Genomic DNA, 27738 nt, shown 5'->3' with positions numbered 1-27738 from the left:
GTGAAATGAAATTATATGAACTGTAAAGGCAGAATCATAAAAACGCAAATACTTTTGGACCCTAAAAAAAAAAAAAACTCTCACGCCACAACAGGGATGCTGCAGTGCGAGGGGCATCCTGTCAAACAGAATCAGGGTTCAAATAACTCCAAAAGCCTTTGTCAACGTTAAAACTTTCCCATCTGTCGCCTCGCTTGCTGGCTGTGGGCTTGACCGAACCGCACTCATAAGCAGTCATCACCTCCCCGCTATTATCTACTTAAAGATGATTGGCCACCGTACAGACGTCGCGCTGCCTCCCGACTGTTCTCAGCGCCCTGCGCCTTTAACCAGAGAACACAGCTGACTGAACCCATTTTGGATTCACCTCCCCCCACCCCTCAAGTCCGTTCCACTCCACACCGCCTCCCCCTCCCCCCTCCTTTCTACCTTCTCTTAGCACGGCTGTCATCAGAATGCAGGGCTTGTCTGCGGGACCACACACACACACACACACACACACACGCACACACACGCACACACACGCACACACACATGGAGTAATTATTAATAAGAGAAGATGACAAGTGAGCATCCCTCATGAATGCTTAGAGGTGCCGGCAGACTAGGAGATGACTGATATATTATACTGTCGATGAGGTCCAGGTCCTCACAGGAGAATATGCCGGTCCCGTTGAGCTAATCAGGACCCACCAAGATGGAGGTGCCCTTTGCACGAGACGGCGTGTTCATCAATAGAGATTCGGGATTTTGCAGCCTCTCAGAATAAGAGACGCACGCGTCGGGGGTACTTACGGGTGGTTGCTCATGTTGAAAGGCTTCCAACGGACGTTCGCACTAAATCAGGCCAGGTGTAAAATGATAGTCACAGCAACAGTGACCTGGCTCGGCTCCTTTCACACCTTTGGAAAATACAGATTTTTTTTTTTACATAGTGTATCACATGAATAGCATACACTAGGAATTGTACTATATTTGCAAAAACATACGTCAAATAATGATTAAATGTACACACAAATGCATGATTACCAACACTCTAAAAACAGTTGGGTCAAAAGTAACCCAATTTGGGTAAAAAAATGGACTAATCTTCTATTCGGGTCAATTTGACCCTTTTTGTTGTTGTTGCTTTGCACAAGACAACCACCCGCCCCCAAATGCTTATTTTGTATTAAACACTCCCAAAAATAGGGTAGTTTTTTTTTAAATATACAAAAACAAAAATATAAAATTGGGTCATTTTGTACTACAAAAAAACAAAACAAAACAAAAACTGGGAGAATACTTTAGACAAATTGATCCAAGTAGCGGATCGGTCCATTCTTGGCCCAAATTGGGTTATTTCTGGCCTAACTGTTTTCAGAGTTAGATCAAAAATAGCACAATTGGAGTAAAACATTTTTTGGGCCAAATCCACTACTCTGGTCAATTTGAACAATTATCTGAATTGCTTTGCATAAACAAGTGTCATTTTGTATGAAACAACTCCCCCAATAATTGGGTCATTTTGTATATATAAAAATGAATAAATACGTAAAATTGGGTCATTTTGTACAAACAAACAAACAAAAAAACTGCGAGGACCCAAGTCGTAGATCGGTCTCAAAAATAAAATAACCCGATTTGGGTAAAAAAATGGAATGATCCACTATTTGGGTCAATTTGACCCAACTTTACGTGTTGTTTTGTACAAATCCCCCAAATGGGTCATTTTGGGTTGTTTTGTACAAAATGACTCCATCTTGGTTGTTTACTTGATTCATATACCAAGAAAGCTGAGTCAAATTGACCTAAGTAGTGGATTGGTCTATTTTGAACCCAAATTGGGTTAATTTTTTTGACCCCAATGATTTTAGAGTGAACGTTCTATTTTTTATCTTACACTTTGCATTTGCTTCTTCGCCTTCTTCTCACCTCTGCCTATGCTCTGTTTAACTATTTTCCCAGGGAGCACTAAACTGTAATGGATTTTAAATCTCCCTTAATATACGCTCCGCTCTGTGAATCTGTGGGGCTGAAGAACACCACACCTCTTGCATAGCAAGTACCGAGGGATGCTAGCTAGCTCCTTGTGCTGCGGGGACAGAAAGGCCATTCAACTCCGTTAAGTGACAAGCCACTTAGAATGGAAGAGTCTGGAAAAAAATCACACACGTTACAAAGCGAATCAGATGATTAGATGCATCATTTTGCGGCTGTTGACATGTCAGCAACAAATCAAGAATAAGCGGTTTGGCTCAGCCAGTCAATATTTGGCACATTTCACATCAGTTGTTCTGCTCATCCAACAAATGCACGTTTCCTACAACTAGGGCATCGTTTACGAGGGAAATAAACAGGCTGTCCAACAATTATGATCAGGAAGCATTGTTGCCACGAAGAAAATCTACTCAATACAATTTTTTTTCAACAGTTTTAAAGGTAGCAGCTACACACCCTTAAAACTGGTGGTTATTTTTAAACCATGTTGGGTTACTTTTAACCCAACATGTTTGTAGGGGGTAAAATGCAATGTTATTAGTAGTACTAACATTGCATTGTCAATGCTATTTATTGCATATAACAGATTCAACATTCATGTACTGTGCTCTGTAAAAAAAAAGAAAAGAAAAGAAAAAGTATTATGGTTGATCGGCTACAATTACCTCTGAGAATGTTGCTCTTGTATTTCATGTAGCTGCTTTCCAAAGGATCAAAATAAGAGATCGAGAGATTTAATCCTCATTAATGGCACAGGTGAACTGAAACATATCATTTGGTTGATTTCGCAAGATACGCATGGACAATTTAGAGTCTTCAACTAACCTAACCTGCAGATTTTTGTAATGTAGGTACAAGTTGCCCATAATGGGTTAAATTTGGCTCCACTCTTTTTCTCACTTGCAGACATATGTGCATGCAATTGCTCCTCAAGGTGATTCCCTGGAATATTATTTAAAAAACAGATCCAACTTTCACCCTTTTCATCAGTGGTTTCCACTCATTCCTAGAAGTGCTCCATCGCGGAGATGGTTGTCTAAAAGGCTGCAATGTATTCACCATCTCGTTACCAGCCAACGAGCCTTGGTCTATTTCTGCACAGGCTCATCCTCATCAAGATGCATTTGCAATCATGTCAAACGAGGCCGACACAAACTGTGCTCGAAGGCCCCTCGGTGGGGATTCTTCTTCTTCGCGATTCAGCCTACACAAGCAAGGACTTAAACGAAGCAAACAAATGCACACTAACCTCCTGCGTTGCCTTGATCTACATAGTGGAAAGTGCGGTCGTGACTCATTTGCCCTCGCAGTGACGACGGGCACATCTCCCTCCTCGCCGATAATGAAGATCGCAATGAGAGGAGCTCGGATCTCGGCTTGAGTGGGCTGACAAATCCGCCGAGCATCGGCGGCGTCGCCTTTCCGGGGACACGGCGCGACAAATGGACCTCCTCCTCCACCGGCGCCAGGGCACCATGCTTCGGCAGCGGGCGACGCCGTCACCGAGTCCAGGGAGAGGGTCCCATCGTGCGACGGTGCACCGTAAAGGGTTTTTTTTTTTGGGAGGGGGAAAGGAAGGGGGGGGGGGGGCTTCTACCCCCTCCCCGCGATCACACCGGGGGCTCCATGTGTACGCAGAGGCTCACAAACGGGAGCTGTCCAAATGCTGAAGGCGGGAGTCCAGCGAGTGACGACGTCGACGAGGAAACAAGGTCGTGGCAGCACAAATATAAATACAAGAAAAAACACATTAAAAATTATAAAAAAAAATTTTTTTTTTTTAAAACTATTATAAAAACATACACATGGTCTGCGTTCGCGCCACAATAAACATTACTTACAGCTCTCTGGAAGCGTCGACGTAAAATAAAATTAAATAAATAAATAAAACACTGGCTTCTTTTTCACTTCCTTCTGCTTCCTCGCGATAACAAGACACATGCGCGCCAAAGGGGGAGAAAAAAAACGGCAAAAATAAACACATAAAATAATAATAATTCTAATTCTCACAGGAGCCCGTTAGAATTTGTACCACCCTCCCATTTTAAAAAGGTGAACTCTTGCCATCACGTGACTTTTTCATTTTCAGCAAGTGTGGCAAAATTGAGGAGGCTCCCCTTTGCCCAAGAAAGATTATGGGGGTGGGGGGTACAAATTCTCTCACAGGAGCCCTGTGGGAGCCCCCCTCCCATTTTAAAAAAGTGAACCCTAGCCAAGCCATCAGTGCACGTGACTTTTCTATGTATTCCTATGATCATTTTCAGCAAGTGTAGCAAATTTGAGGTGACTCCCCCTTGCCCAAGAAAAGTTATAAGGGGGGGGGGGGGGGGGTATCTCCCCTCCCATTTTAAAAAGGAGACTTTTTCAGTTCAAACTTGGGGTCAATTTCAGGAAGTGTAGCAAATATGACGTGGTTCACCTTTTCCCAAGAAAAGTGATTTGGGGGTACAAATTCGTTTTCTTTTTCAAATTGATGAAAATGATAATAGGAACACACAGGAAAAGGTCACGTGATTGCTAGAGTTCACCTTTTTAAAATGGGAGGGGGGGGGGGTAGCCTAAACATTCTTATCCTGTGACAATTTGCTATACACTTGCTAAAAATGTATCCTACTGGGCATCCGTTATTTATTTAGGATCGTGTATTTAGATACCACAAGCCACAAAACGATCAGGTTTTCAATAATAGGTCATAACTAATCATAATAAGTGTCATAACTTTATTGAGATTGACAAAATGTACAATTTCGACCCATGTTGTGCTGTTCTAAAACCACACAATTCATTTCACACTCGTCGAAAGAATTTAATGCGAAACTGCGTAGGTTAAATCCTCTCCCTCGCTTTTCAAGTGAAACTAAGGGACACAACTATTACATAATTATAGATGAAGCAGTGATGTGTTTATCACCGCTCTGTCTCCAGAACTGGGCCTCCGCCAAGCCTGCAGTGCGACTCACATTCCCATTAAGAAAGCTGCAAACAATGAAGAAAAGTTGCCAGTTGATGAGTCAACTAACGGTCCGAGAGCGGACGACGCTAATAACTTCTTTGAAGGGAGGAGTCGGCAGCGCACCTTGACTCCAGTTCCCACGATTCCATTCATACCTTCTCCGCATGCCAACCATTCATTCGAGTCTCACCCATCCTGAAACTGTCATGGCAGGGCAACGAGCTTCTTTTCACTTGCTGACATTTGACCCACACGTAGGCTATCATCATCCTCCTCCTCATCTTCATCATCATCAATCACAGTCATGGCCAGAGGCTGGCAGCGATTCCACTGCCGAATTGACAGGCAGACTGACAAATGCGCCTACAGCGGGCGAGTTGGTGTCGCCATTTTCCAGAGGCGATGTGGACAAACTGCATTCGCGACATATTTTTCAGCAGAGGCAGAGCACACCCACATGACGCCTGTCCTTAAAGGGACTGGTCGAAAGCAAGGCAGTCGTTAAAGGCAGTACTATGATTCACATTGGGAAGTCACTGTAGCTAGCAAAAGTTGGGATTTCGCAGGCAGGTAAGGACAACTATTCCTGAATTAGTCTTTTTTTATTTAAATTTGGTCATATATTGCTTGCATTTATTTGTACAAGCAACCAATTCAAGCGAACGTTATAGTGAGGTGTTTTTTTGCAAGGCTACTGTCACTTTTCATTTTCGGAGGCATTCCACAGAGATCAATCGTAAGCCTCTTTGTAATCTCTTTTCTCCTTTGATTCATCTCAACTCTTATCTATCTATATAGGTAAAGAAGAATTGAAAGATCAGGCTTCCAGATGATGGCAGGTAAACCAAATTTGATTCCGCATTTTTCTCCAAGCAATCTTTTCAAGCATGCTGCCTTGTCCGTACAGAACATGGAATGCCATGTGATGCGCAGGACGCTGCCTATTGCATGAATGGCGGCACGTGCTATAAACTTGCCACAATGGAAACATTTTCCTGTGTGTAAGTGATGCAAACACACAAAATGTCGACGCATGTTTGGACTGCGTACTGAGACCACTATGTTACGTTTAGGTGCAGCGACTACTACAAAGGAAGTCGATGCGAGCAGTTCCAACTGCTCCTTGTTTCGAGCGACAAGGAGCAGAAGGGTTTAATTGTAGCACTGGTGCTGGTTGCTATCCTCATCTTAGTGATTTTTGCTGTTATTGTCTACTTTACATATAAGTAAGTACCGGTACATGGATGACAGGAGGAAGGTATTTAAAAATGTATGTTCTAAACTCTTGATGTAACTTGTGCGCAGGATGCTGCAACAGCGGAAACACAGTCCCAGTCCCACAGATTATTGGAAAGTAAACGGGAAAGTATGACGATTCCACGGTGATGTGCTCTTGCGACACACACATGGTGAGATCGTTTTCAATGTGGGAACTCGGGCAGAACGATTTTGAAAAATAATTGGGATTTTTTTTTAAATCAACAATATTGCAATTTAATTTGTGATTTTTTTCAAGGTTCTCTTCCCATGTATTTTAGTTATTTTTTTTATTTTTATTTTTTTACAAACAAGCAATAAATGAATCTGTATTCATTTGGCTTGGGCTAAACTAAAGGCAAATACACCATGAATTAATATAAAAGTTTATTTATCTAATACAATTGGAGTTGTTAAGCATTTACTACGACAACCAGACTAAAGTCAGTACGTCAACAATACTGCAAACAAATCGGTGTCTTTGTCACTTCGATCTTTCGTGAAACCGAAACAAACATTCTTCTTCAGCACTAAAATGATCTAGGCACTACATACATGCATACATGTAAATAAATCAAGTCTACTGGCTCACCAAAATGAAGCATGTTTTCCCCACCAAATTGTATTGCTGTCGATTTGAATTTGATTATTTGATCAGCCCCGGTGGAAAGCACACTGATGAGTTGAGCATCTTAAGAAGTGGAACTGTATGTTGGAACTACTAGTTTGGTTCTATAGTGGCTCTTCTAAGGTTGAACACAATCAGTTCTGCGATGGTTCAATTTGTTTAAATTACACTCAGAAAATGGGGCAAAAATGGACCAATCCTCTACTTGGGTCAATTTGACTCAACTTTGAATCAAGAAATTGGTCTTTTAGTGTAAAACAACTCGTAAATATTGGTCAGATCTTTAACTTTGGTCAAAAAAATTGTTTTGTTTTGTATAGAACAACCCAGAAAGTTGGGTCAAATTGACCCATAAAGTGGGTTAATTTTTGACACTACATTAGAGTGCATATTCAAATTGTCTCCTAAGAAATAATGGAAAAAGAATTAATGTTTTCATGGGTCAAATTTGGGCCACCATAAAACCTTTATTTACTGTAAAGAGAATATTTTTTAAGCAGTACAGTAATGTAAAAAGTAGTTAACAGCTGTTAATGTTTCTCTCAGCTTCAAGTTTGATGGCAAGTCTGTTCTCATAAAGTCCAAATGAGCTTTCTGATGTACAATACATTCTGTTCTTTTATTTTACTGTTGAATTTGCCATATTGTACAGAGTAGCCAGAGATGCATGTACTGCTTAATTTCCACATCGTTCCATCCATATTTTTTCCACTTTGACATCACTAGTGCCCCTCTGTGGTGACACACACGTGGAGTTGGAATTTGAATCCTAAAATGTCCAACCGACTTTGGAGCTTTTACTGGACTACAATATCACATTTCAATCTATGAGCTTATTTTTTCTTTTTCTTTTTTAAACTAAAAGTAGTTACAAAGCTTTGTTGTACATGTCAAAACATACAATGTATATTTTCATCCTGCTGCGTTGTGTGACGCTGAACAAAAAGCACTTTTGTGTCAGTTGACAGGTAAATGGGTGTGATTCTGTAAATACAAGCCATTTGAAATATGATGACTATTGTGTGATTTTTGGACTGAGGCAAAAACATAAGTACACTTGATGAGATTCCATTTGCGACACTCAAGTTTGCATCACAATTAAACAAGGTGAATTAATACTACAAAAAATGTCAACAACAACTGAACACATACTGACAATGGCCAAAGTATAATTCAACTAACAATTTCCTTTCTACGCAGCATTTTTGGGTTATAACTGAATCCTCTCATCGTTGCTGGCATTTCTAGTGGTGAGCACCATCTAGTGGACGGAAATAGAAACTGTTTCCATGTTTCTTAAAAACGAAAGTAAAATACTGCATATTTTTCCATGCCACGTAATGCTTTTTTTTTTGTTGTTGCTAAAAGATAAAAACTGATTCGATTCAATCAGGTTCCAAAAAGCATTAAAAAAAAAAAGAAGTTTGGACTGCATTTTCGGTGGGGTGTCCTAGTACAAGTTTATAAACATGTTTATTTATTTATCTAACACATTGGTAATTCACATTCATTAAGGGAAGGGATACTTGAAAAATCTTGTAATACGTCAGCGTTTGGCCAAAAGTTCATTCAATATGACTTAGGAACACATCCATTTTGATAATGTTACTTTTCATTAGGAAATGTTGGCGCTATTAGGCCAAAACTCACTATTGACTTCTGTTTGACATTCAAATTGGTGAGTTATTTCCATCTAGTGTAAGGGATTCAACAACTTCATATAAAAATACATCTACAAAAATCTCACATATAAAATATCAAAGCAGTCCCGTTTTCTGGAAACAAGTTACGCGCTTTTGGCTTTGTCAAACTCGTGTGCAATTTTCAGGGCTGTGCTGTTGAGTCCCACAGACTGCATGTTGGTGATAATGCTGACCACCACCCCCTGTGGGAGGACCTTTTGTGACTGTCCCCGTCGCTGCTCTATCTCCTCGCTGGGCAACACCAACAGGACACTGCTGGCCCCCACAGCGCCCCCTGTGTGTGACACGTAGTGCCTGCGCTTCCTGCACTGTCCGTATTTCTGCTCTTTCTCCACCACCAGCCAGCCTTGGCCGTACCGTCCGTCCTTGTCCCAGCTGGCCTCCGTTTTGTCTACCGCCGTCCAAAGTTCCACAGCGGTTTGAGGTTTGAGGAAAGCGGGCAGCAGCCCTTCACTGTCTTTTACGTGAGCCATTTGGTAGCTGTAGAGTAGAACGTTCCCAAACAGCAGCAGGTCCCCCACTGTGGAAAGAAAGCCGCCGCCCGCCCACTTGTACGAGTTGTCTACGTACGGGCAGTTGACCACTCGTCCTCGTTTGTTCAGACGGTAACATCTGTGGAGGACAACCATTCTTTGACTATTGATGGCGTCCGACCTTGTTTGACATTTGACCTAGTTGATCTCAAAAATGTTTGATGGAGTTGAAGTACTTCCACAGCAAACTTATCCGAGCATATATTTATGAAGCTTGATTTGTGCACTGGGGCTCAGTCATGCAAAACGTTCCCACTAAGTTTCCTAAAAAAGAAATCATCAGGATTCAGAGGTCTTACAAAACCTTGACTGAATATTTAACTCTTATGTGAGCTGAATGTTTTTGTCTATATAAGGATGGGCAGAACTCAGAGAGGCCCGTTGATTATTGTTTTTTAAACATGATCAATTGTTTTCGCTATCACACTTTCGGTTTTAAGTTGTAATAACAGCATTCACCACTAGGTGGCAAGCATCGCATAATTGTGTTTTTACTTGTTCAACTCAAGTAGAGAAGAAGACTAGAAGGAAGTTTTGGCTTAGGGCAGTGCTTGTCAAAAATAAATAAATGGTTACGCCGCCCGCCAGGAAGACAAAAATATCTGGCGCCAACAACACAGTGAGTCAACATATGAATTTGAGGATTTTGAATGACAGTATGATAAAAATATGTTTGGGGTAAGCTGATTTTTGTGGGAAAAATTGCCAAAAAAATGAGTTTTTGTACATAATGTTTGTTTGCCATTTAGCAGTTCAGTGCCATTTTTGAATGTTAATTTCTACCCAACTAAGCTGTTTGCAGGTAATCACAGTATGTGGTTTTATTTGTTGTTTACTTTAAACCCTTTGCTGTTGAAGAGTGGCTCTTCCATGAATATATGCGAGTTAGAATTTATTAAGATACTGTAGTGTACATTTGTTTAATAAATATAAAAAAAATGCACATGCATATGCACATAATTTTTCCATATGAAATTTTTGTTGTGAGTAGCGTTATGTAACCCCCAGAAAACTGCTGTAGAAAAACTGTGGTCCCCTCAGTTTTTTACGTTACCCGTCCCTGATATGGTTCACCTTGTAAATTTGTTTACCTGGCGCGATGGTAAATGATGGGTTCATTCTGATCTGGCACGGTATTGAGCATTCCAAGTTCCCGGAAGAGGTTGTTCATGACATCCAGGAAGCGTTGGCCAGCCGCCTGCTCGATGACAGCACTGAGGAGGGTGTAGGCGTGGGTGGAGTACAAGAATGTTGTGCCTGCAGGAGGAGGAAGTTGGGTGAAGTCTTAAATGGCCAAAACTGCAACCGCATCTTAATGAAGCAACGAGCGAGCACTGCATGTGTCTTACCTGGTTTAAAAATAAGCGGGTCGTCCTTAAAGAGGTCCAACGCCTCAGTGACACTTTCAAAATTCTCTGTCAAGTAGTATTCTTCATGCTCAAATTCTTTTTTCTTCTTGTCCCGGGAAGCTTCTTTGGATTGGATGTTCTGCTTTTCAGTGGGCTCCCCTTTATTTTCACACAAGCGCTTATCTTCCTTTTTCTCTGTCACCGATGGCTTCAAAAGTCGCTTGGCTTTTTCCTTGTCCTCTCTCACTTTATTTGCATCCTTCTCATAATGCCGTATACCGCTGAGGTGGGAGAGAATCATGCGTGGGGTTATTGTGACCTAAAAAGAAAGAGCGGGTTGAATTGCAGAAGATGCCAAAATGGATTTGGGAAAGTTGAGCTAACATTACATTCTGTCCATCAAACTGTTTCTGAGGAAACTCCGGCACGTATTTCTGGACGGGCGCATCAAGGTTGAGTTTCCCTTCCTCGCAGAGGCGTGCAGCAGCCGCGGACGTCAACGACTTACTGATGCTGGCGATTCGCATGACCGTTTCCGGGCCACAAGGAAGACGATTCTCCAAATCGGCATAACCAACCCCTGAATTCAAACAATCATTTGAAAGAGTCAATAGACAACTTTAATGAACACAGTAAAAGGGTAAACAAAACAGACACAAAAAAAAGTAGGGCCTGCCCGATACGGATTTTCTAAGGTCAGTTCTGATGTTTGGCAGAATAAAGTTCTGATAACTGACAAATCAGCCGATTAATTAAATAAATATATACAATGAATATTATGCTTACGACAATAAATATATGAATTATGGGACGAACATTTGACTATTTCATATTAAACTTTACAAAAGAAAGAAAAATCAGCAAAATTCGAACCCCCCCCACATTAAATTTTTGCGTAATTAAAAATTAAATTAAATTAAAAAACACACCAACGTATGTGGATATCTCTACTTGCTTATGCCTACTTCAATCTTGGAAAATATCAGAACTATTGCTCCAACAATATTTGGGGGTTTTGTGGATGTTAAGCATTTTCCTCTCCATACATACTCACAAGAGAATAGGACTGACATAGCTTAATAATGTGCAAAAAAACAAAAACTGTTTCTTATAATATTTGCAGTGGTTGGAGTGTGCAAAGGTAAAGTGTTCATATAAATTTCGGCTAAGAGTGATTAAATTATTATTTTTTTGACATTAAGCTTTTTCTGTGGAGAGGAAAACACATAAACTCATAAATCCACATTTGGGGTGATTGTTTTAATATTTCCAGAGGTTGAAATGGGCACGACTGGAGAATTTTGGTGATGATTGATCACAGACGGGTTTGGAACGTTAAATTCCATGCAAGTTGTTCCACCATGCTCGAACCTTCACACCAGACAGGAACTCCATCTACCAACACTCCCACCACCAATCCGGGTGCTCCAACCTCAATCTGGCAAGAAAAGACCCACATAAACCGACATAGCTGAAACAGAGAGAGCCAGACTGGTGGAACCCGTTCACGTCCACATTCCTGCCTGCATACCTGCGCGCCTACCTGTATCCGCTCCACAAGGACTCGGCTCGCTTGGATTGCAGCGTCGTATCGATGATTCTGTGGCTCTGTTGCTGAATTGTCACACGAACCGTTGTCTACACCCGCATGATATTTCAGTCCAAAAACCAAGGCAAGCCCCATACCGGCCCCGCAGACCCACACCAAGGAAAACTTTTGATAGTTTTTTGACAAGTTTGTGGCGGACCCACTCACGTAGCATCGACTTTGGTTAAAAACATGATTCCGTTTGCTGTATAGCCTAGCTCGCCCGGCAGCTCGTGATATCCACAGAGTGGACACACGCGTGGGCAAAAGTGTAAATTTGGCATATAACCTATGTGGCACCAACAAGTGGTACATTTTAAAATAATATAACGGGGTTATTTTCTTAGTAAAAACACATACGATAGGACGCCAAACGTTGACAACTTACTTCCGGGTTGTCATCCAGCCAGACCTGATGAATTGAATACCGATCCTGAAAACATCGAGCGACGGACTCAGCCTTGCAAATGTTGGTCAGCACAGTACTCTCACTCAGAAAACACTTTATTATCACAAGCATAACAACTGGCTGGAAGGCAAATCGTAAGTAAACAACCAATTTAGGAGTATAAAAAAAAATTGCTCTCCAAGTACCATTATACTTAGCCAAAATTAAAATAGGGTAGTGAGGTGGCGAAAGTGTTCAAATAAAATACAATCACAAAGCTTTTAAAACGTGCTTTAATTTATTTCAGATTTTAAACATTTCAAATATGATAAACATTTGAAACATCTACATTAAAAATTCTAAAAAATGCACAACCAGGTGTCTGAAACCACAGACAAAATGAAAAAAATTAGGACTGTGGTTGTTACAAACTAATACAGCCAAAATATGAGTTATCTAGCACCAGTTTATATACTGACATTTCACAAGAGGAGTGCATTGACAGTCTTTCATACAGAATGCAAAAAAAAAAAAGGCATTATTGTGAGGTTTAAGTGCTAAATTTCTCCATTTTGTCCTTTGGTATGTGCAAAACTTGAGGTGGAATAGAATGCAACTATCAATGCAGATGTACAAAACAATCTTTGTAACCAAAGTCACCTGTGATTCCGCCCAAGGAAAATACATTGTTACAGTATAAAAACTATCTTGCAAATACAAGCATGCTTCTGACTTTGGGCTTCATCGGAGGTTATGGTTAAGTTTGACTTCCCTTAGCTCCTTGGTTAAGTTCCACTGAAGGCAGGCTGGTGCAATAAAATAGCATCTGGCTGTTTGCGCTGCACCGTGGGCAAGGTACAGGTTTATAGGGTAGCAAAGGTGCAAGTACAAAAAGCCAAACCACAGTGCATGTCAGGGTTAGACTGTGCTTTCACAAATTATTCAGTTCCATTAGAGTCTGGTCCAACATCTGGTGCATGTCGAGATTCTCCTCTTTAGCATGGGCAAGTTTCTCTATTGGGAAATTCAAAAGGCAAGCGTTAGTCACAGTCAAGTGATTATGAGAGAGTCAGCCGGTTGGACTGTGTTAATAATCAAGCTTGTTACATGTTTAACCTGTTTTTCACAGCACTCAAAAAACAAAAAAACTCACTATCTGTTTTGTGAGAAACCATGCACACAGTCAACATTGTTATTTAAACTGACTCAGAGCACCCTGGCATACACTTGGAACATTGTTAAAATAGAATTAAAACATTTTATAATTGTCATTAATATGTTTGACACATTTCATATTCAAGGCCAAATGTAGTTTATTAGTGACATGGCAGCTATTCTGGTAGATGATTGCAGCCACAGAGCAAGTCAAAATAGGTGCAGGTGAAAAAAAGTGCAAAGTCTGCCGGCAGCCTACCTTTTGCAAGAAAAGATAGTCAGGATGTGGACATCTCATTGGTCATGATCAATATGGACATGATTAATTTTAATATTCACATTTATTCCCAGAATGCTTTTTAGTTAATGTGTATTATGTGAATGATTATCTTTTAGTTGGGAATGACACAAGAAAGTGTCAGTAATCATTCAACTATTTTTGTATTTATTTTTTAAAGATTCAACCCCCAAATATATATATATATATATATTTTTTTTATTTGACCAAGAAAAAAAACAACCCCCAAAAAATTGTTGACACGGATATGAATACTTTCAATGTTATTTAAAGGCAAAGTCAAGTAAAAAATTGTCTTTACTATAAATATTATATTCTAAGCGCCCCTGCTAGTCTGAACTTGGTTTGTTGAATATAAACTAAGCAGCAAAATCCACCCATTCTTATCCATCTCAGGTGGCGACCTTTTCACCTTGACTGCGACTTACTGTTGACTGAAAATTGCACCATCGTGCGAACGTCACATGACCAAAACAAGAAAACAGGTGAGCCGTGATTGGCCATTACCTGAGCCCATAGGCACAGTGATAATTTCCAGTCGACAGCAAGTGGCAAAATGGCCACCCATTGATATTGCTAAAAAGAGGTGAATTGTTCTTTTTAATTCATATTCCAAAAACACAATACTCAGAATGCAGTGTTTAGACTCGTGGGGGTGCATGCAACATATTGTATTTTTTTTTTAAGGAAAAATGTTGCCATTTTTTTTCATCCCATTCTCAGCTAAATACCGGACAATAGATAAACATTCACTTTCACTCAAAATTGGGCCATTTTATAGATAAAATGTGGGCTTTGTTGAATATGAATGTTTGTTGTATGCTTTATTTGCAGTATTTTTTCACAACAGATTTATGTAAATAGTTTACCTTATTTATTTTTAATACTTAATTGTAAAAAAAAAACCCACACACATTACAATTATTACTATACCTCCTTTACAGTATGTCTTTAAAGTTCCGACAAACATTTGTCAATACTTTAAACTGAAACTTCAGGATTCGATTTAATTAATATACTGTGACTAAAATAGATTAGATGTTAACCAGCTAAACTAACTGCAAACTAAAATGGTAAATAATTATCTTCCCGTTTGTAACTTGTGACATTTTAAAGACTCCACTGTTGCACTGTTAACATGCATTTTCTGCCCTAAATTATGGCAATTCATCAAAACACTCAGAACTTTTCGATTGTACATTTATTGAAATGCTGCGTAACGTACAATGCCCACATGTCATATTGCAACAGAGCTTCTCAGTCCGTTTCATCCAACTAGATGTTCTCCATCATCTCGCTACTTAACCAAAGTCTTCCTGATCACAATCCAATCCCAATCCTCATGTCCTCAAAACACCCAAAGCAAGACTCCCTGTCACAGTACTCCATGTCAAAAAGTTTCGACTGCTACAAGAGAAACTAAATTGGCTCTGCTTTTTATTTACGTTTGTGGGCTGAAACAATGAAAGCAAGAAAAACGATTGCTGAGACGTCGAAAGAAAAGTCAAGACAGAGCATAAAGGTTCGACTGGAAATAAATAGGGAAAAGGGACAGAGTCAAGAGATACAGCGTACGTGGAAGGGATGAGGTTTATTCTTTTTACACAACGCAGAACGATTTTAGGATTCTGTACAAGAGATGGGATGGACTTTGACACGAGGATGAGAACAAACATGAGGACGGGAATAGCACAGATGGAGAGGGAAAGGAAGATGGAGGGAAGGCTGGAGAGAGCAGACAGATGCCACTCCGCCGGAAGGAGGCGTCTTTGATGAGATGTAAACAATTTATCTGTGAGGGAGGAGAGAAGAAGTACAGTGAATGAATGGAGGGGGGGGGGGGTAATCGGCTCTTTGACGCACCACATCAATAGCAGCCACGTCACAGAGGCCATTGAAATAGGGGGGGGGAAAAAAGAGCAAATGAGGGGGATTTATCAGGGGGACAAAGCAGGACGTATTAGTAGATGATCAATCAAAAGACGAAAGGCTCTGGGCTACGGTGAGTGAATCCCCCTTCCTGATTAGCATGCGTGTCTCAGGATGCCACGAAAAGGTCCGTCAAGTAAAAATGAAGCAAAACCGGTCCATGCTTGCTTCAAGTGACATGCATTACAAATGACTCCTCCTGTCTTCTTTACGCACTCTAACCTTACTGATACAGCCGTCACACCATAAAGTGAAAGAGGAGCCAACTGGGAGTTGCAAGAGAATGCTCACACATGAAAGACATTGTTTATGACCGCCTGAGTAAAACAATGTGCGTAATAATGGTGCATCCTGAGCAGACTGCTACAAGCTACTCGTTAGGGCTGGGCGACTATAGAATTATTATTATTTTTTTTTTACAATAATAATAACATTTTGATTGATACTAAAATCACGATTAATAACAAGTTATTTAACAATATATTAAAATAATAGCAATAAAAAAACAAATACCGTTTGTTCCTGATATGTGCGCCTTGGCCTCTAAGGGGCAGTGTGGTCCCATTCATGCAAGGAGTATACACTTACGATTAAGATATGAACAGTAGAAGAAGAAAGTTGTGATTGTTTTTCCACATATTTGGAAGAATATGTGCCTTTGAGTATTATAATATCACTGGTCGCTATGTGCTACTACGGTGATTGTATGTGAACATTCGTTATTCGAAGGAATATCTTTCCCGGAAATAGATGCTAATTTTGTATTAGCCTGTAAATGGGACTTTACATTGCCTGCTAGCATTAGCACTGGTGATGTTTCTAAAACGAAGTCTGTCTTGTATTTAAATATACAATGTGTGTTATCAAGCTTAACGCTAACTGGGGTGGCAATAAATTGTTCAGCACATTCATCGTTTTCTTTGGGCTCTAATGTTGTTATGATCGTACGAAGCCGAAATCAAAATCCCGATTAAATTTCTATGAATCGCCCAGTCCTAGTACTCGTAATAACCGACAAACACAAGAGGCACGGCAGGTGCAACATTTACATGGAAGTCATGTCATTGAGGGCGTGGTCCAGCTCCTCACTGATGGCCTTGTACTTCAGTTTCTGGGAATACAACTCATCTATTGGTGGGTCACGGGGTGAGGTGCAGTGACGGGAGTAGGGGGGGGGGGGGGGGGTGTTCAAAGGTGACATGAGAAGGCGGCGAAGACCATTCAAAGTGAAGAGATTGAAACAGAAAAAGGGAGGAAAGAGGAAAACAACGTTACACCAAAGAATGACAGGAATGAAAGGGCAGTACAAGTGAGTGCAAAGTCCTCCGTGGTATGCACACAAGTTGACTTTTTGTCCCGCTTGATTTCTCGAATCAGACTCAGGACTTTAAAGCAATGTCCTCGAATTGTGTTATGGTTTCGTGATGGGTGTAAATGTGGAGATGTTTAAAAACAAACGTACCCTCCAGGTCATCAATGGTCTTCTCAAGCTTGGCTACTGATCTCTCAGCGAACTCGGCCCGGGTCTCAGCCTGTGCAGAAGAAACATCGACGTAAGCGCACAATAACCGCCACGCCGCGTGTTTGTGATGGCAAGCGCTGTCAAACTCGCCTCCTTCAGCTTGTCGGTGAGGATCTTGATCTCCTCCTCGTATTTGTCCTCCTTCTGTGAGTACTGCGGGTCACAAATAACAAGCGAAGTCAAACAAACTGAAGAAGCCTGCGCTTTAACTCATTTACTGCCATTGACGGCTAGAGACGTTAAAAATTCATTTAAACTATTTATATTAGTTTAACATTTTTTTCCACTTTTGCTAACAAGAGTATGAAAACTTAGGGGAAAAATATTGTAAATTTAGAACAGATATAAAATTTGTGATTAATCGTTAACTAGTGAAGTCATGTAAAAAAATGTAATCGCCTGACGGGCCTAATTAAAAAAATAAAATAAAAAATAAGGGGCGTTTAATCAGAAATAATCGCATGATAATTTTAGATGTTATAAATATACAATAAAAAAATCTAGGTTTTCATAAAAATTTAAATGAAAAAAATGTTAAACTCATTAATTTTTGACGTCTATAATCGTCAATGGCAGTGAATGAGCTAATAATGATTCTAAAGTCGTCAAAATCTAGCACAGCGTCATGGCAGAGGACAAACATCCGGTCTCCGAGCTCTTCTGGCCCCCCATCGAGGAGATCTTTGTCAGCATGCAGTACGGGCTGCTTACCTTCTCAGCCTGGGCCTCCAGTGACTTCAGGTTGTTGGTCACAGTTTTCAACTCTTCCTCCAGCTCAGCGCATTTGCTGGTTTTGTTTGACGCAGGTGCAAAGAGAGGAGACGGAGAGGGAGGAAGCCACGACGACAACGGACAGAACCAGATGTCAAATGGGTGGAGGGAAAGAAACAGAAGGGCGGACCAAAGAGGGGGGGGGGGGGGGGGAGAGGAAAGAAGATCAATAAGAAGTGCAGGGAATAAATCAGCAGGGAACCCCGAGTCAATTAAACAGAGCAGGAATGTGGAGGTGATTGCATGATCAAATGGTAGCGGATGTCGGTGTTGTCTCGAGCACCGTCCCTGCAATGTTAAGCCAAACTTCCACCATGCAGTTCAGAAAAAGGCCAAGTTTGTATGCGGTTTTTTGTTTTGTTTTTTTACACCATCACACAGAGGCGACAATTCTTAGTCAACCACCCGACATACTTCAGTTTGTTCCACTCCGCCCACTTCCTTTGCTACCCACATGATAAAGGTGCCAAAAAGTAGGGCTGGACCATTTTGAAAAATGAAAAGTTTTTTTTTTCACTTAATATTGCCTTTGCGATTTAATGTGTATTTTTTTTTTTCAAGGTCCACGCATTAAAGAATATCAGATTTATTATACAAAAATGTTTTGGTTTTATACGTTATGCAAAAATAAAGGCAAATGAACCATGAATTAATATGAAAGTTTATTTAATTCAATTTGAGTTGTTAGCTTACTAAACGCTTTGACTTGCAGCCTTTTAAGCGTTAACTACAACTTGTCAAAATTCAAAGGCAGGGAAAATCCTCTTGGACCCTCTACATCCGGGTCACCACCTCTTCCAGGTCCTTCCCTATCAAACTATGCACACTAAAACCAGCAGTGTAGCTCAAACTACTACTTTATATATTTGACCAATAAAAAATGATTCTGATTAATTGTTCAGCCTCATCAAAAAGTGTCACTGTTGTTTCAGCTTCCTTCTCAATTTTGAACAAACACATTTTTCTGCTTGGTGGAAAATGTGGCTTTAGAAAAAGGTTCACAGTTAAGCATGAAATGATCAAGTGGCCAAATTCTGAGTTCAAGTGAATTTGCATGCGTTACAGAATAATCAAAATCTCATAACTTTTGGTGCCATTTTGTCGTGTGAGAAGACATACACTTAAACTCCAAATGTGGTCACTTTCATGAATCATTTTCAGTTAAACTGGTGATGGAAAAATGAGGAGCGCGAGCACAGCAAGCAAAGCAGAGGCTTCATTCTTTCCGGTGAATGATAGTATGAGAAGTGTCTTATTTAAAAAAAATATATATATATATGATTTTTTTTTAAAGTACACGTATGTTAGTTTTGGATCATAGTACCTGTCTGAGTGAGGAGTTTAGTGATTTCGTGCTTTGCTCCACAACTCTTAGCTCATCGTCCGTCCGTCGCCAGTGCCTGTGAGTAACCATCGTTTGCAAGCCGCAGCCAATCAAGCCGGGGAGAGCAAATGCAAATGATCGGCACATACAGTAAGAACACAAGGCGTTCATGTTCAAACAGGCCGGCCGTGTGTTTACATAAATAGACTTTTTTGTTTTTTTTCGGCGTATAATGTGAACTGCTAGGCATGCAGTGCCCCGGGGGGAAGGGTCAGCGGCGTGGATGTGAATTTTGTGAATTTTACCTTTCTGTCATCTCGGCGCGCTCCTCTGTACGCTCCAGGTCACTCTCAATAATGACGAGCTTACGAGCCACCTTTAGGTGCAGGCACAGAGAAGTGTTACAAAACAATGTGCATTTTCTCAAATATGCTGTACATTTACTGAGTTTTGATTTGGTACATTTCTTGAAACTACCGGTACGTAGCGGTAGCGGAGCTTGCTAGTAGGGGCAACCAACACTCGCAATAATTTTGGCCTGACTAAAGCAGCTGGTGTAGAAATAACAAGAACTAAAAGAATATAATAATATAATAATATATTGCAACAGCATACAATCAGGGTTATAATAGTTTTGTTTTTTCCGTATAGTTAATTTCAGTTTGACTTTTGTTTTTTTAGTTGTAATCACATTTTTAGAGTGGCTTTGTTAGTTCTAACTTTTTCAAAACTGTTTAGTTCTAATTTAGCTTTTTATTAGTTTTAGTATTAGCTTCAGTTTTTTTTTCAAATTCGTTTTTAGAGCGGGTTTGTTATTTTTAACGTTTTTGAAATAAATAAATAAATAGCTGTAGTATTTGTCAATTATTGTTTAATAAAAAATTAACTACAATTCCCTAATGACTGCTTGACTTTCGTTTTTCCATACTGCGGTACAGTAACACAGAAATACTGTAAATATATTTGAGTTAAAACCTGAAAGCTCATGTATGTATGAAAATTGTGCTATAAAAAAACAAACATGTACTGGTATTAATCTTTAGTAGGAAATAATCTGTATTTGATGAAGTATAGTAGATTAAAAATACTACTTTGCAATAAATCAAGTCGACTTTAAGCCTAAAGCTCCTCCTACTGTAAATAAAAATAAATAAATATGTGGAAAGTATTTTTTTTTTTTATACTAGTATTTTCTGTCTTCTAAAATGAATATAAATCGGCTTACAAGAGTGGTATTTTATTTTTAAACGTGTGAAAAAACTCGCCTCCTCGTATTTGCGGTCAGCCTCCTCAGCGATGTGTTTGGCCTCCTTGAGCTGGATCTCTTGGATCTCCATCTTCTCCTCGTCCTTCATGGCCCTGTTCTCAATGACCTTCATGCCTCTGTGAGGACACGGTCCAAAGGATGTGATTTAGGAGACACATCGCCACACACAGAAAAGACCCCAGGCGGCGGAACCCGCACGCGAACGCACCTCTCGCTCTCATCGGCCGCCTTCTCGGCCTCCTCCAGCTTGGTCAGAGCAGTGGCCAGACGCTCCTGAGCACGGTCCAACTCCTCCTCAACCAGCTGGATGCGTCTGTTGAGGGAGGCGACATCGCTCTCAGCCTAAGAACAGAAGACAAGGAGTCAGTTTTTGTTTTGTTTGACACAAACATGACATTACATTCCACCCATGGCTTACATGTCAGCCCAAAGTACTGCAGGCATGATTGCTTAATTCAAGCAGTTCATTTGTTTGTGCAAGCAGTTGGGGGAAAGACTTCCGTTGAGAGCTTACTCGTTCTGCTTTTCAACATAGACTTGTCTAGCACACAAAGTACACGAATGTGCCCCATTTTATGTAACATAAACGTCGCAAAAAGTAGTAAAAAATAATATTGTGTTATTGTCAGTTTTAATGTGAGGAGTACATTATATGGTGGAAAATAATGACATTCTTGTCTCAATTTACTCACAATTTTACTTAGTATTAAATTTGGGCCTATTTAGTTAGTTAACATAAAGCTACAAATGGCGCAGGTTAAACTACACGATCAGGGCTTTTCAGCCGATCACTGACTGGTACGATCCACGAATAGCGAAAACCCACAAAAAAATTGCTGCCAATCAAAATGAATGGGGAAAAAAATAATAATATTTAAACCCCAAAAAATCTTCAAAAAACACTGAACATAAAATGCAATGTCTTATTTCGCGGAGCTGATCAACAACATCATTGATCCATCGGACAAATTAAGACATTAAAGCCGATCACCGATTTGCAAAATATCGTCCGATCTCGATCTACCCAATTAGATTGGTGTTAAGTCTGATAAACGTAACGCAACATAAAACTTATTAACGAAGGGTTGGCCATCTTTAATTTTGTATTTACTTGAACTCACTTTTTAATCACTATTTTGAATTAAGCATATATATGGAGAACTCACAGAACTACAGCCTCCCAAAGCATTTATTTATTTATTTTTTGTCCTGATGAATGTCATTTGAACATGTCTTTACCATATAAAGTCAATATTCTTTCAAGTTGTCTTTTCCTGTACCAGTAGCTTCCGGCCATGGGTGTCAAACTCTTCTTTTCTTTTTTTTGTAGCCCGCATTGTAGTTTTGGTTTCCCTTGTGGGCCATGATGATTGTGACTGCATATGTACAGATTAACGACAATTTGAATTTGAAATTAGCCGTCACGGAAAAGTGGTTGGCAAATATTGCCCATTTTATGTCAAGTAAGGGATTTAATGGAAGTAAATACATTGCAAAAGTGGTTTAAATACAGAAAAATGACCATTTCAATGATGTGTCACATTGGATTTGGCCCTCCTTGCTTTGAATTTGGCCCTCAAGTTGATATCTGGTTAAAAGTTAGACAGAATAAGGAAGTCACACCACTACACATTGAGCGGCTAAGCTGAGAACAAGTCAACAGACAAAGGAGATAAAGCTATATTAGACTGAGCCTGTCCCGGCCTCAGACAGTGTAAGCCCCTGACAGTCCAAGGGATTTGCTCTCCTTCTAATTCAAGGTGGGGGAGAAAAAAAAAATCAGTTGCTGTGCGTTGACCAAATATGGGCACGTCAAACGGCATCTGTCACCCGCAGTGTGCTTTTTGCTCAAAATAATCAGAAAATGGCGAAAGCGCGACGTTTAACTAACAGCATTCGCGAGTCGGGGCATCAAATCAAAACGTAGCAGGTGAAGTTGCGTATTACGCGCGCAGCATTCCGCATGGCAGAGAGCCCGACATCGATTTACATAAAACACACGATCTCCCCCCAAACGGAGGCACATTATTGATGCGTCTTACTTCCTCCCTGGCTTGGCGATGCTCGTGCAACTCGCGGTGTAACCTTTGGGCTTTGTCGTCCGCAAAGTCGGCCTGCTCTTGCAGAGATCGAATCTTTCGTTTGACAGCCTCCACCGACGTGGTTCCTGCCATTCTTCGCGATTCTTCTCACGGCAAAGCGACGCGCGCACGCTTGCGCAGCCTGGCTGACTGGCCGGCTGCAAATGAGTGGGCGGATCGATACAAATGTCGATAATATCGATACCGAGCTTAGACTTGATATTGATCATTATCAGTAGGGGCCAATAGTTACTTGAGGCGTCGCTCCTTAATTTGTTTACATCAAATACAGCAGAGAACTTGCTTAATTCTCCTAAAACCACCATCATGGACCAATATCAAAATACAGACAAAGGGCAAAGTGTTAACATTAATTAATTCAAAATGATTGCACATAAACATTAAATAAAAATCTATATGTTTAAAGATAGCATTTGAAGAATAAACGCAAATGTATGGTACTATACTTAAAAGTTAAACAAGACTGCGCTGAACTGTGCCTAAAAAGTGACAAATAAAAAATGCCCAGTGCTAAATAGAAAAAAAAGTTAGAACAGGCTGTATGCATAACTATAAGCTTTGTTGTAATACATGGTTTAAATGTAAATTTCATTAGTATTTAATTCAGCTCCCCCCCACCCACATACCACTAGAGACCTCTAGTGGTACTCGTACTAAACTTTTAGAACCACTGACCTATGGAGATGTGTTATTAAAATGAAAATATTTACTAGAATTTAAACAAATGTACTACAAAAACACAGGTCCGATTTGATTGAATATACAGTATCCACTTTGCATTAACTAATGAAACTACACTTGCTATATTTACACTAGCTATTTACAGATACACATATTTACAGTCTCATGTATGTAAAGAATCACTGAATTAAAATGGTCAAACCGCATAATGTTAGATTGGCTGATTTTTAATTATTTGTGTATTTATTTTTATCCACACAGTGCATTTGTTAGTTGGATACAATTTCCTTTAACATTTTAGAACAGCTTGTTTTCAATTATCAAGCTAAATTCTGAAGTTAACTTATGTGAAATATATTTTAATTGAATAATTGTACATATATACAGCTCTCTATGCCTAATTTTTGACGATCACTTAGGCCGACTACAAATAATTTAACGTTTTTAAAAGTGGTACATGGTGTAATAATAATAATAATTATTATTATGTTTTTTCTCCATTTACATATGACCATTACCTATAGACTTTGCCCAATTTTTGGGGATGACTAATTATTCAAATAAAAGACACAAGGCACAAAATACTTAAAAGTCAATCAAATTCGTTCAGAAAGACCAGTTAGTTTCCTGACAAATCCCAGGCTATATCTGTATCAATAATAAAAATACTGGTCCAGTATCATAGTTCTTGGTATCTAATCGATAACAAATCTTTTACTATCGCACTGTTGCTCAAGCTTACCAGAAGACGTTACGTCATTGTAGTGACGACACAGCAGCCCATGTAGGACAGTGCGTGCGCGGTACATATATATTTTTGCATTTCTGTAAAACATTAACAGCTAGATAATATAACAAACGGCCCATAAAAGCAACCGATTGCAAAATTAAAATTGATAAGACCAGAATGAGACTTTAATGAGGTGCACGCCCTTTCAATGAGCTGGAATCGCCCCCAACGTCGAAGGGACTACCTGTCTTTTAGCACCCTCTGTTGGTCAATTGTGATCAATACACATAGGACTGGCAAAAGGGTGTCCTAAACTAGCCTATTAATTCAACCTTTATTTTTTTATTATATATATTTTTTTAGTAAATAGATAAATATACTAAAGTTGTTTGTTTTTTTGCACAGTGTGGCAACATTTATTTATTAACTAAGTTGAGTTGATATTTTGAAAATACAATTGTGTGGCACTGGTAGACTTAAATTCATTGTATTGATTGTATATTTTTTTTGAGTACAATGCAGCCCAACAAATACTCGCAGCCTGGCACCTGTGGAATTACCAATTGACTTTTTTAAGCCACCCCCTGTTTTTTGGGAGGGTTAAAAATATGTTTTTTTTTTCTTTCTTTTTTTTTCTTAAAATACATTTGAAATGGCCGTCACTTATAAATGGATTTTCACTCTTTGGCCTGTCCCCTATCCCCAGTTATAGGCTATACATGTAAATGAGCAACCATGATTATTAACAATTCCAGCAAGAGCTCTTTTTGATTTACGCTATTGTATGCAAAAAAACAAAACAAAACAAAACAAAAAACACACATGAAGACTATAACTGTTTTGTGTCTTGAGTGGGCCACGACCTTTGCACTACAACTACATGACTGGCAAGTAATTTTTGTCCAACAATCAGCATACAGTGTACACTGTATATCCACCAAGATGTCATTTCTTTCGATTAATGTCTTTCCATCCTCCGGCTTTATTTGGCCAAATTGTGCAGCTGGCACATTGTGAGGATCTGCGTTTTTTTCCCCCCCTTTGCTAAGCAAGCAGCCCGCAGCTCAATGTTGACCATATAAAGAAGTGGGCTATATATATCCACACTGCTGGCTCCCTGCGCTCGTGGGAAGACTGACTTGATTTTCACTCCTGGAAAAAAATCCCTCAGCAGGCGACATATCAAACGACGAGGATTAGTGCGCAAAATGTAATACGGCTGCTATCGTGTGTCCATAATGAAAATAGATGTGGTGTGGATGTCACGTACGCTGAAGTGTGACTTTCTTTGGGCTGACTTGTAAATTATTGGGCATGTAGTAAAATATAGAGCAGGGCTTCCCAACGTTTTTCAGCTTAAGCCCCAAAGTAGAAATTTGGTTCCTTCCAACTGAAAGTTATTGTAGTTATACTGGATTTTGCCAAACCGTGGGCCGACACTGAACATGAACTAATGCTTAAATACAATACAGATATTTATAGATGATGTAAAAGAAGGAAAATATGGGGAAACCTATATACTGTCCGACATAAGGTTACCATCAAAATCAGTGTATCGCATGTGATTCAAGGTAAAGGTTTTGACTTTTTTAGGGCCCAAAAATATCCTAAATGTCGAGGTCAAAGGGTAAAAACAATATTTTTCAAGACATTTGACAGTGAATGAGCAGAAATGTAAATTTTTAGGCAGCATGAGAGTGCAGTGATAAGAGGAAAGTGAAAACATGAATGGGGACGCGTGACGGTGCCCTGGTGGATCCCTCACTTGTACTTACATCAGTGGCTTTCTTCTCAGCCAGCTCAAGTTTCTCCTGGGCATCTTTAAGAGCCTCAGAGTACTTGTCCAGCTCATCTTCAGTTCCCTTCAGCTTCTTCTGCAGAGCTAGCAAGTCATCGTCAAGCTGAGGCCCGTTTCAATTTTTTTGTGTGTGGCGGGGGGGGGAGTGGGTGACCCAGAGAGTGGCACATACACACACACACACATATACACAGATACAAAAGACGCACAGAGAACAGGAGAGGACAGGACAGGAAAAAGAAAGAGAGCAAGGTTAAGGACGTCGGCGCCGGTGAGGAACGGATACCTTGGTGGCGACCTCCTCGGCGCCCAGCAGCTTCTCCTCGGCAGTTTGGAACTCCTCAAAAACTTTATCTCTCTCGTCCTCAGTAACACGCATTTTCTTTTCCAACTCTCTTATTTCGTCCTCTAACTACACATGCGTATCAAAGACAAGGCAGTTAAACAGGAAAAACAGTTCACTCATGCACATCTCTCTATCTATCCATCCATCCATCCATCCATCCATGATGAAGAAGTGAACATTTGCCGACCTGCTTGCTCCTGTCCTCCGCCGCCTTCTTGTCTGACTCGGCCTGCTCAGCTCTGTCCAAGGCGTTCTCCTTGTCGAGCTTGAGCATCTGCATCTTCTTCTTGATGGCGTCCATGGCTGCTTATTGCCAACACGGAAAGTGTCCGTCAAAGAATAAGTGTGGAAAAAGTTAGCGGCAGGCGAGAGCAGGAGCCGGGGCCGTGTGTGCCTCAGTGAACGTGGAGCTGGAGTGCAGGCTCTGCCTTACTGTGCCCGCACAAATATGTACTTAGAAGAAGGGGGGGGCCTGCAGATTCCTTGAGACATCCAATACTTTTTTTGGGGTGGGAGGAGGCGCGCGAGGGTGCCTGGACGTCTTGAGAAGGGTCTACTCGCTGATTCGTCTTCTCCCAAACGTTTGACTTTTATACGTCTTTATATGGGATGAGGGGAACGAGACTTCCTGATGATAATGTAAGAGAAGCCACTTTATGTGCTCGGAGGGATGAAAGCACAGCTCTTATACTCTGATTAGTGTATAAGTGAGATTTTCAAAAATTAATCAAATTCTGATTCAATATTGTGATATGCTATTTGATTATTTTTTTGAGGTCGTCTTCCCATGTATATATTTTTTAAACAATCAATAAATGTTTTTGCTCTGATAGGTTAGGCTTACACTAAAATAAAGGCAAATGAAGATCAATCTATCGACCAAAATGAAGCAGAGGTTTCCCGCTACCTCCTTCCTCATGTTTTCTTTTTTCTCTCTCCATGTCTATTTTTTTCCCCCATGCGAGAATTTCGGCATTAGCAAGCCGCCAGGCTTCCCATTTCTGTCATTGTTATTTTTTGTTTCTCAGATTTTTTTTTATTGTACATTTAGAACAGATATGAAATTTGTGATTAATCGCGAGTTAACTAGTGAGGTAATGAGATTAATTACGATTAAAAACTTTAATCGCCTGACGGCCCAAATTTTTAATAATATTTTCTTTCTTTAAAAAAAAAAAATTCACTGCCGTTGACTATTTCTATTAGTTTAACATTTTTATTGTATGACAACCTAGAATTTTTTTTGTGTACATTTAGAACACATATAACATTTGTGATTAATCGTGAGTTAACTAGTGAAGTCATGCGATTAATTACAATAAAAAAACGCCTTTGGCCCGTAATTTTTAATAATCTTTTTTAAAAATGAATTTATGGCAGTGAATGATTTAATATCAGAGCTTAGACTGGCACCCAACTACCCATACTGTTGAAAT

General features: G+C 40.0%; 4 protein-coding genes across 20 annotated transcripts in view; 1 reads left to right on the top strand and 3 right to left on the bottom strand.

The window, feature by feature from the left end:
* The window catches only part of tmem266 (transmembrane protein 266), a 30447-nt gene extending 26540 nt beyond the window's left edge, over window positions 1–3907 (bottom strand). Inside the window, exons 1-4 of one of the 7 annotated variants that reach the window (XM_086072653.1) lie at window positions 3822–3907; window positions 3230–3646; window positions 1883–2135; window positions 796–902 (exon numbers count right to left, since the gene is read on the bottom strand). In XM_086072653.1, coding sequence (XP_085928779.1) covers window positions 796–809 — 14 coding nt within the window. In that variant the 5' untranslated portion in view covers window positions 810–902; window positions 1883–2135; window positions 3230–3646; window positions 3822–3907. The other 6 variants (XM_086072650.1, XM_086072657.1, XM_086072655.1 and 3 more) reach the window with 6 other exon arrangements.
* Window positions 3908–4573: 666 nt separating this feature from the next.
* nrg4 (neuregulin 4) lies at window positions 4574–9997 on the top strand. 2 transcript variants are annotated; one of them, XM_086072660.1, is made up of 6 exons: window positions 4574–5503; window positions 5732–5772; window positions 5841–5934; window positions 6007–6159; window positions 6239–6342; window positions 8647–9997. In XM_086072660.1, the coding sequence occupies exons 2-5, from the start codon at window positions 5763–5765 to the stop codon at window positions 6303–6305; spliced, it is 324 nt and encodes a 107-aa protein (XP_085928786.1). In that variant the 5' UTR covers window positions 4574–5503; window positions 5732–5762; the 3' UTR covers window positions 6306–6342; window positions 8647–9997. The 2 variants fall into 2 exon arrangements, with proteins under 2 accessions (XP_085928786.1, XP_085928785.1); XM_086072659.1 differs by lacking the exon at window positions 8647–9997 and having other exon boundaries at window positions 4580–5503; window positions 6239–7830.
* On the bottom strand, window positions 8253–12392 carry lactb (lactamase, beta). Of its 4 annotated transcripts, none has more exons than XM_086072648.1 (6): window positions 11935–12392; window positions 11775–11841; window positions 10793–10983; window positions 10404–10722; window positions 10146–10311; window positions 8253–9133 (listed from the first exon to the last, which is right to left on the bottom strand). In XM_086072648.1, exons 1-6 carry the CDS (start codon window positions 12304–12306, stop codon window positions 8605–8607), a joined length of 1644 nt encoding a protein of 547 aa, XP_085928774.1. In that variant the 5' UTR covers window positions 12307–12392; the 3' UTR covers window positions 8253–8604. The 4 variants fall into 4 exon arrangements, with proteins under 4 accessions (XP_085928774.1, XP_085928773.1, XP_085928775.1 ...); XM_086072647.1 differs by having other exon boundaries at window positions 11775–11874; window positions 11947–12392; XM_086072649.1 differs by having other exon boundaries at window positions 11947–12392.
* Window positions 12393–12654: 262 nt separating this feature from the next.
* On the bottom strand, window positions 12655–26753 carry tpm1 (tropomyosin 1 (alpha)). 7 transcript variants are annotated; one of them, XM_086074871.1, is made up of 10 exons: window positions 26490–26753; window positions 25934–26059; window positions 20854–20987; window positions 20644–20761; window positions 19684–19754; window positions 17995–18070; window positions 17374–17436; window positions 17224–17293; window positions 16811–16889; window positions 15405–15624 (listed from the first exon to the last, which is right to left on the bottom strand). In XM_086074871.1, the coding sequence occupies exons 1-10, from the start codon at window positions 26601–26603 to the stop codon at window positions 15621–15623; spliced, it is 855 nt and encodes a 284-aa protein (XP_085930997.1). In that variant the 5' UTR covers window positions 26604–26753; the 3' UTR covers window positions 15405–15620. The 7 variants fall into 7 exon arrangements, with proteins under 7 accessions (XP_085930994.1, XP_085930993.1, XP_085930999.1 ...); XM_086074869.1 differs by lacking the exon at window positions 25934–26059 and adding an exon at window positions 26243–26368 and having other exon boundaries at window positions 26490–26749; XM_086074868.1 differs by lacking the exons at window positions 15405–15624; window positions 16811–16889 and adding an exon at window positions 12655–13393 and having other exon boundaries at window positions 26490–26749.
* Window positions 26754–27738: the final 985 nt, after the last annotated feature.

Source organism: Leptonotus elevatus, chromosome 4, assembly GCF_054856555.1.
Source record: "Leptonotus elevatus isolate MCC_2025b chromosome 4, RoL_Lele_1.0, whole genome shotgun sequence".
NCBI lineage: Eukaryota > Metazoa > Chordata > Actinopteri > Syngnathiformes > Syngnathidae > Leptonotus > Leptonotus elevatus.
The sequence above is the reverse complement of the archived record's forward strand: the minus strand, read 5'-3'. Positions and strand labels throughout refer to the sequence as shown.

Excerpts from the sequence above, each read along its gene's own strand:
- tpm1 (XM_086074871.1), bottom strand. The coding sequence starts at position 26,603 with ATGGACGCCATCAAGAAGAAGATGCAGATGCTCAAGCTCGACAAGGAG. Across the intron at positions 18,071-19,683 it reads CGCGCCGAGATGACAGAAAG|CAAATGCGCTGAGCTGGAGG; the intron begins GTAAAATTCACA and ends AAACAAAACCAG. Across the intron at positions 17,294-17,373 it reads TCACCGACAAGCTGAAGGAG|GCTGAGACCCGGGCCGAGTT; the intron begins GCGAGTTTGACA and ends TCTTCTGCACAG.
- lactb (XM_086072646.1), bottom strand. The coding sequence starts at position 12,306 with ATGTACCACTTGTTGGTGCCACATAGGTTATATGCCAAATTTACACTT. Across the intron at positions 10,723-10,792 it reads AACAGTTTGATGGACAGAAT|GTCACAATAACCCCACGCAT; the intron begins GTAATGTTAGCT and ends CTTTCTTTTTAG. Across the intron at positions 9,134-10,145 it reads ATCATTTACCATCGCGCCAG|ATGTTACCGTCTGAACAAAC; the intron begins GTAAACAAATTT and ends TGTCCTCCACAG.
- nrg4 (XM_086072660.1), top strand. Across the intron at positions 5,935-6,006 it reads ATGGAAACATTTTCCTGTGT|GTGCAGCGACTACTACAAAG; the intron begins GTAAGTGATGCA and ends TGTTACGTTTAG. Across the intron at positions 6,160-6,238 it reads ATTGTCTACTTTACATATAA|GATGCTGCAACAGCGGAAAC; the intron begins GTAAGTACCGGT and ends ACTTGTGCGCAG.